Source organism: Sipha flava, unplaced genomic scaffold (assembly GCF_003268045.1).
Source record: "Sipha flava isolate LNK unplaced genomic scaffold, YSA_version1 277_pilon_pilon, whole genome shotgun sequence".
Taxonomy (NCBI): Eukaryota; Metazoa; Arthropoda; class Insecta; order Hemiptera; family Aphididae; genus Sipha; species Sipha flava.
Genome location: NW_020272943.1, coordinates 11,993 through 21,065, shown reverse-complemented (window position 1 = coordinate 21,065; position 9,073 = coordinate 11,993). Strand labels below are relative to the sequence as shown.

Below are 9,073 nucleotides of genomic sequence, written 5' to 3'. Positions count from 1 at the left end.
CCAATCGGGTTTGGATACTTCCGCGATCACAAATCTCCAAGTGAAATCTCGACGAAGTCCGAAGTAGAGGCTGAGCGTGATAGTACCGTAGGTGTTAATAGGCGTGCCATTGGCTGCTGATAGGAAGTAATCGGATTTTACTCGTCGGTCTGGAACAGCACTACGTGGATAAACACATAGTACGGCACCCGTGTCGATGAGAAATTGAGTTTGAGAAGTTCGATCAGTAATGAATAGACGGCGCGGGGACGGACTGGTCCCACTGGCCGTCATCAGTGATGACCCGTCACGTTTCCCGAATTATAGGTACAAGGTTCCTTGCATTTTCGCGATTGTGATCCATAACGCCAATGATACCAGAATAATCCATTTGCACCATGGAGAGTACGGCTCCGAGATCGAGATCTTGAGCGGTAAGTACTTGATCTTGAGTCCAGATTACGCGAGGGACAAGTATTGATCGCTACCACTTCACTTCTCAACGTCACAATTTCCTGATTTGTACTCAAGGTAAGCTGAGAAATTTTAAGATTCAACATGGCTTCAAGAGTGTCACTTCTCGATGTCTCTGCCATTTGAGGTAGCAAAGGACCAGATGCATCCACGATGTTGTCTGCATGGACAGCGAGTTCTTCTAGCTTACTATCTTTAACTATTGCTAACGCCACTTGTATACATTTTGGTAGACGGCCCATCCAAAGTGTCTTTAATAATGTTTCCGGAACGGAAGAGTCAGCCAGGTTTTGGAGGTAGCGTAAAAATTGTGACGGTTTACGGTCACCAATCTCAACGCGCTCCAGAAGTTGACGTGTTTTTTCCTATTGGGAGGCACTAAGACGTTTTATTAATTCATCTTTAATTTTGACATACTTACTGTCCGAAGGCTGCGTCATAATTATGTCTTTGACTTCAACTGCATATTTCGGCGGTAATGCTCCAACCACATACCCGAATTTCGTGCTGTCAGCTGTGACTCCCACGCTGGCGAAACTATCTTCGACCATAGCAAACCAAAGTTCGGGATCTGACGAAATGAAATCCGATATTTTAACGGTCACTCGAGCAATCGTTGCATCTGTTTCTGTAATCACGTCGAGGTCACCAATTTGTGGGATTTAAGTAATAAAAATCACTCACAATTTAATTTAATTAAAATAGACACTATATTATATAAATATGTATGTACAAATATCGATACGCGTTACAATTGCGGTGGAATTGCCGAATATATCGCGGAGTGTAATTCATGGTGTGTCGCGGATTGTACTCACGGACTGTTGAATGAGCGTCTAACCAACCGGTATATATATATATATATATATATTGGCGTCGATTGTCTAGAATATTCTCGAAATTACTTTAACGAGATAATCATCGCATATTCTAGAACATGGAATTTCCCCTTATCTACTGACAATATTGTAAACAACTTGGACGATTCGCAGTGCGTTGTTTACGTCACCACAACTTAAATTTCCATTTTTGTAATACTTTCGCATAAAATTTCAATTACTTCGTTATACTCATGGGTTCGTGTTTCAGATATCAAGATTTTACTTTCCAGGATATTCGGGTTCAGTTATTAAGCCTTTAATTATACTTTGAACGCAATGAGTTTAAGACCTAAAACTTTTAATACTTAGTGGTTCATACTTTGGAAAATATAAAAAATACAGAATAAAATTAAAATATGAATATATTGTGATGTTATAAAAAATATGCAGCATAGTATTTATTTAAAAAAATGTTTAAAAAATTAATATTCATTGGGTCAAAAAAATTCTATTCAATGAGAAATCCAACGATAAATAGAGAAGTAACATCAACTAAAAATGTTTTCTGTTTATTGAATTGATTGATAAAATTTGAGTTTTCAAAGTTTTAGACGTTTTGAAACGTTAAATCAAAATATGGATAGTTTAAGTTCAAAAAAGATCTAATTAACAACTAGTCAAATTACAAATATTATGTTGATTCATTTTAAATGTAATAATATGATGGTGAATTGTTTTCCATACTGAAATTTCAATTATTTTTTAGCAAATATTTGGATATTATGTTGAATAATAAAATAAAAATGTATAAGTTTAAATCACATGGGGGTCAATTAATATTCTATTATATACAAGTTACATTTTAGTGGTTTAAAATCAAAAATATAATCTTAACAGGAAAAAAAACATGTTTTTTTGTTAAACCAGCGGTTCTTTAACTGTGCTGCGTGGAGACCTAGGGCTCTGGGATAGAAGTTTAGGGGCTCAGTGGGCACATCTGAATTAATTTAATTCAAATATTATTGCATTTCTTAAATATCAAGATTTACACTAGTACGCAATGAATTATACGTTTTTTTACCGAATACTCATTTAATTTAAAGTAAAACTTACAGATAAAATTTGTTTAATTTTATTTCGTAACTTGACTGAAGTTTTTATAAAAATAAATTACTTAAATTTATCAATATAAGCTAAAATTACCACATTTTTTACAACTAAATAAAAAGTCATAGCTTTAAAAAAAAAGTTAGAGCTGTATGTTTTTCTTAATATAAGATTGATAGTTTTGTCTGGTTAAAAGAATATTTAGATTAATGATAATATTGATGAATTTGATGAAATATTATTGCATAATTTTTTATATACTAATTATTATTATTTTACATAAATATTCCTGATTTTTAGGGCTCCCTACATTTTTTTAAGAACATAAGGGCTCCACAAACAACAGACCTACTAGGTTTAACACATTTTTATAGTATCAAGTATTTGTATTATTCGGGTTGCATTTTGTATAAAGTTGAACAAGTTATTACATTTTAATCACAAATTAATAACTTCCAGTCATTTACCTTAATAATAATTATTATACTTAAAAAAAAAAAATTAAAACCAACATAAGGACCTAAAAAAATATATTTACAAAAATAAATAGTTATTTGAAACTTATAAAACTATTTATTGATGCAATAAGCCCAACATTTCTAAGATATTTATTTTTCATCGACTATCAATTATTTATACAATAATATCACTGTAAAAATATATTTGAAAAAAATACATTTGTAAATTTTTAAATTAAAGTATCAATAAAAATTTAATTAATTGTAACGTCACTAACGAAATATTGAAACAGGAATGAAACACAAAGATCATAGTGATTTTTTTAATTTCTTCGTCACATTTTCTGGTCTTTGATGTACAATTTTATAATTATATTATTTCGTCAAATAAACCGATTCAATAAATTTCGTAATATATCACTTAAAAAGTTGTGTTATATTAAATGTACTTATATTCATATCTTCGAATAATTTTACGGACCTGCTTTTTTAATATAATATATCCGACGGCAATGTATTATAATATCGACTAATTTTGCACTAAGTCTTCATTCTTACTGATATTAATAATAATAATAATAATAAAAGTAAGTAAAAGTAAATAAGTAAGTAAATAAAAGTAAGTACACATAAATTGTTCGTTATGACTTAAATATTCAACAATTTTCGCTCGATTGCGGTCGTGTTGTAAACACGTCCGCCAACGCAACTACTCGTTTTTCACGAATTTCCTAAAAACGTCGTTTTATCCGCCGTTATAACCGTGATTCGGGTAACCTCAAATCGGCTGCATCTGAATTGGGTCCCGAATTTAAAATTACTACACTAGTTAGGTCCCGGATTTTTATAAGTACTACACTAGTTCCTGATTAATTTTTGGTAAGTACTATATTATACTAACATTTCCTTCCCATTTTAACAGACTTGGGACTGTCTATAATCTATTTAGATTACAGGTATGGTTAAAAATATTTTTTTTTAGTTACTTTTTCAATTAGTTTTTATTTATATTATATAATGATTTTATCATTTTTAATATTTTTACCAACACAACTCTAATAATTTATATTTTTATGGAAAAGAAACTAAAAAACAAAAAAAAAAAAAAACTATGAAAACATCTTTAACCATACCTGTGATCTAAATAGATCATAGACAGTCCTAAGTCTGTTAATATGGGAAGAAAAATGTTAGTATAATGTAGTACTTAGCAAAAAATATTCAGAAACTAGTGTAATATCTAAAATAATTCAGGACCCATCAAATGTAGTACCTATAAAAATTCGGGACCCAACTAGTATACTACATGCGATTAATCCCTAGTACTCGGAACCCAACTCGAATGCTCTGCTCGGATTGATCAATTTTATAATATTAATAATAATAATAATAATAGTAATAATATTAACAACATCATACGATGGTCCCTATCGATTTACCGCAATTTCCTGTCCGACCGTGTATGTTTTTTGTACAGCAGTCGGTCGTATCACAAGCCATAACTCCGAGGAAATCATTGTTCGGCGGGGAGGACGATTTCGGCAAACAAAAAAAAAAGTGTTATTCTCATTTGACCGACACGGAATCGGTATGGTCATGACTGTATTCTTCCACCACTACCATCCACCAATCACAAATGTACGCGTCCTAACAAAATATTATGTAGCAGTAAGGATCCTTTGTGATACAAGTACATTATCCCGAATAGATCTACGCTCTGCGGTACCGTGGTTCGTAAGTATAATGTTCTTGTAACTAAATCTACAAATACATGTACGAAACTACAGTTTGGACCAGTTTCAAAATAATATTATAAAGATATCGATCTCAACCTAAAAAAAAAAAAATGTATTTATAAAATATTTTCTATATGTATGCATACACGGTTTTTAATCGTTTCTCATAAAATCAACTCGACAATGTTATTCAAAGTTAGTAATAACTATTATACATTATAGCGCGATTATAACTCTATAACATTATAACTCTTGATGGCTCGAAGTTGATAAGGTTTATGAAAAATTTCGAATTACTGAGTTATAAAAAAAATATATAACTTGTAAATGTTTCATTAAATTCAGTAGTACTACAACTATTTGCTTAATGTTTTTAAATATGTAACTATGAAATATGTTTGCCTTTATGTTCGCTATATTGTAATGATTAATATTTACAACGTAAGTTTGTACGTACAAACATGGTATATATAATATATATATATATATACACCTACTGAATTCAAAAATATATGTGTGTAATTAAAATTAGGATTATTGTAAGGTAAATTACTAACGATAAAATTATAAGAAATACAATCGTTGAATACAATTCCAATTTCTGAGCGAAACCTAAAATTGACAACAAATTACCATGTGTGCTTAAATGTACTATTTTTATTCGAATAACTGCAAGATTTTTAGGAGAACGAGCAATTACTTCAAATCACAGATGGTTTTGAAATATTGATAGTATAGTTGTATGATATTTTCCACGTTACGTTACATCTTAATGATAACTTCTGGAGAAAAACGTGTGTTTCTTCATTATCGATCATTATGGCTAGTTCTATACTATTAGCTATCGTGTTTTATTACCGTTTATACACATATATTATATCATCGAATTGCTCTATAATTTATTTAGTTCTTCATCAAGAATCCGAACCGATAAATTAACCTAAAAATTCAAAATCCTCTAATTTTCCGTGAGCCAATGAACAATTATCATCTTTATGAAGATCGAAAAAATATGCGATATTGATGTATCGAGTTGTAAATACGATTTGATTGCTATGCTGGTTTCATTCAGTTAATGAAATAATAGCATTTACGTACAGCCTAACGTAGCCTTTCACCGATTTTACGGAGGCTTGTTCGAAATCACGTGAAATTAATTTTAGCATGAGTGCCAAGTACATGGGGGCGGAGACGCGATCGCACCACATTAATTTACAAAAAGAAATTTAACCGTCACTAAATATATTCTACTTATAACTTAAACATTTTTTCATGAAATTTATAAATTTTAACCTGGCAACACAGTGCGTATTATTATCGAACTTTCGGTGTTTTGATAATAAAGTCAACTTTGATTTAATTTAACGTATTTCTACGTGTTATGTTTCGTATATTTCGATGTTGTTTGTTAATACATTTAAGTTATAAATCTAAGTGTACCATAGATAAGTGGTTATAAAGAACTAGTCAAAAGTCACTAGTTGAAAAATCAACGAATGACTGCAGTCAAACAAAAGTTACTACGACTGTATTTACAAAAAACTTTTCTTAAAAAATATACAAGTGTTATTGAATTTTATGTCTCAGATTTCGATGAAAACAAACTTGTATCACATTGTAATTTATTATTAGATATTGCAAAAGCAAAAAAACATTAATTTATCGTCAATTACTGATATTATAAAATGTTTAGGAAAATAAACTTATTTGAAAGATTTAGTGCAAGAAATAGTAAAGTTAATTAATATATTGATAACTGTACCAGTGACGGTATATACAGCTGAACGCTCATTTTCTTCTTTTCGGTGACTAAAACGTTTTCGAGATCTACAATGATACAAAAATCACTAATAGGTTTAGCAAAAATATATTTATTTAAAGAAAAATCAGTCGATGTTGATGAAATTGCAAACCATCATTAATGTAAAGAAATTTAATAAAATGTATGAATAAATAATTATTATTTTATAATTTTTTATAAAAGCCATTCACAGCAAAAAAAATCCATGAAGCTTTAAAAAATGTATAGTAAATGTATTTTTATATTGGTATGGTAATAAATATATTCTTGCACCACACGAAATTTTAAAAACACGACGACCCTAGATTTTAGTCTAGTTTTTTGACCTGGTATACATTATCTGTGCGATTACATAGGTTTTGTATGATATTTTAATTTTCAAGAGAGTTATGGTCGTGTAAAATATTAAAATTTAAAAAAAGTTCATAACTCGCTTAAAAATTAAAATGTAAAAAACTCATGTCACTTTAGTCTGTTATTAAACCACACGAAATTGGTTCTATTGAACGCGTATCTACTATATTGTACATTTATAAGACGGAGCGGCCTATGCGGGTATGGCATCCCCTTAAACCGTATATTAAATTCGTTGAATAAAATGTATTGCCAAACATTAGACATTTTTGTCGGACGTGTACAATATTATTCCTGATTTTGGTAACGAATAAACGGCAGATCTTCAGGATAAGACTGATTATGACTTGATATTAGATTATTTAATAATAAGTTATTATTAAATTGTTACTTACATCTACTATAATATTATCATAAACTATAAGTTATAATACTCGTTATATGTCTGATACTGTACGAAAAAATCAAAATACTGCACTCAATATTATATATTCTAAATTCATAACTAACTCATATAATGCTGTGTAACTTAAAAGCATTTAAATTATATAGAAAATATATCATTTTATATTAATATATATATTGTTATAAACTATTGCTACTCTCGCAACAAGCTAATTACTAGGTATCAACATCTAAATTCAATATTAAACGCAACTTATTATTTTTTATGTTTCTATAAACAAGTTGTCTTATCAATAAATAAAAATGTCTTTCAAGGTTACCTTTTATCAAACTTTTAATTATATTTACTATATTAAAAATATAACAATCGATTTCGTCCTATGACATTCCTCGTAAGCCAAATATGTTTAAAATTTAGAAATTCTAAAAAGATTTCAAGATTTTATAAAAAAAAAAACACTCCCTTATGAAAATAAAACAAATCAAGTATAAAGTTATCAACATACTATGAAAATGGATAATGTTTGCGCGTTTATTTTTATTTTGTTTTCGGGTTCGCAATTTGTTTTCATATATTCGACATGGTTATATTACTTACAAACCCGTTACGCTAAAAATATTTTTTGTGTACGTGCCTAAATTATCCACGTAAAATGGTCTTATTGCCGAAAAAAGTGTACCATCGAAATTTTGAAAAGACGTTTTTTTTAAGTCGAAATTTATTACAAGTAAGTCATGATTTTCAAATTTCAATTTCCTTATAGTCTATTTTTAAATAATTCAATTTGTTTTTATTATAAATTTATTTTAACTGTCAGATTATTTGAAGCACGTACATACTATGTAAACAATTTTTTACGGAACATTTATTAGGATGGATAAGAAGATACGACATGTCTAATAAACTTGAATAGGAATTTTTTTATTTGTTTTGATGCTCAATAATTAAATATCTGTGGTTACTAAACATAATACACTATGCTTAATTTTAATCTCGACATCATTAAAGGTATTAAAAATCAAAACCCTATTGTAATTATTTCATTAACTTTCATAATTCAGAAAAATCGGGAAAACATTCACCCGTTTGCTTCAATAATAATTCTGGGTTATAAAAATTACAATTTTTACAAATAATAACTGTTTGTTATAAATTATTACTTTGAATATTGTTTTAGTTAAATACCATAAGTTAATTATTTATTTGATATACGATCTCAGTCTTGTAAATTCATTATCCAACACACGTTTACGTTATTGTACATAATTCCACGTAACAAGATTCGTCTGCAGCCGTAAATTTTACTAACTAATTAGTTTTTGGTCGCATCTTAGTTGAAAATGTTTTCGAAGTATTTAAATTCACCACGAATTTAGAATTTTTCGTAGTATATGTAAATCATGACTCAAAACGAAAACATTATCCCCATATGCATTTCGTACCAAGTGTAATAAATTTAAATGTATTATTACAAGGAAACGTTTATTTTTTACACAGTTTTAACATTTATAAAATAAACTTATAAATAGTTGATACATAGAAATAAAGAAACTCCTAGCCTAGAGTATTATTATATTTAAAATGTACAAGCGGTTTATCGTATAGATAATTTATTTTAACAGGAAATGTTATTTAAAATGAGTTCTTATTAAACTTGGATTTGTTAAGAAATATATTTAGGTTATTATTATTTATTATTACCTAAAATGTATTAATACGAGTACCAGATATTATTTTTAAAATCGATTTATTTATTTTATTCTATGTTTCTATATATTTCAATTTATTTAAACATTGACTATTAAGTATTAATAATTTACTAATTTTTATTTTATTTTTATTATTTTATTATTTATAAAATTTTTATTTGATCAATGAGGACACCTTAATACATATGGTGTCTCTTCTTGGAATTTATATATAGTCGATATTTATGT

The 9,073-nt window shown here is 28.5% G+C and overlaps 1 protein-coding gene across 1 annotated transcript; it reads right to left on the bottom strand.

Annotated features, from left to right (window-relative positions):
* Positions 1-272: 272 nt before the first annotated feature.
* Positions 273-1,004, bottom strand: LOC112685459. Its single transcript, XM_025557357.1, has 2 exons — positions 909-1,004; positions 273-818 (listed from the first exon to the last, which is right to left on the bottom strand). The coding sequence occupies exons 1-2, from the start codon at positions 1,002-1,004 to the stop codon at positions 273-275; spliced, it is 642 nt and encodes a 213-aa protein (XP_025413142.1).
* Positions 1,005-9,073: the final 8,069 nt, after the last annotated feature.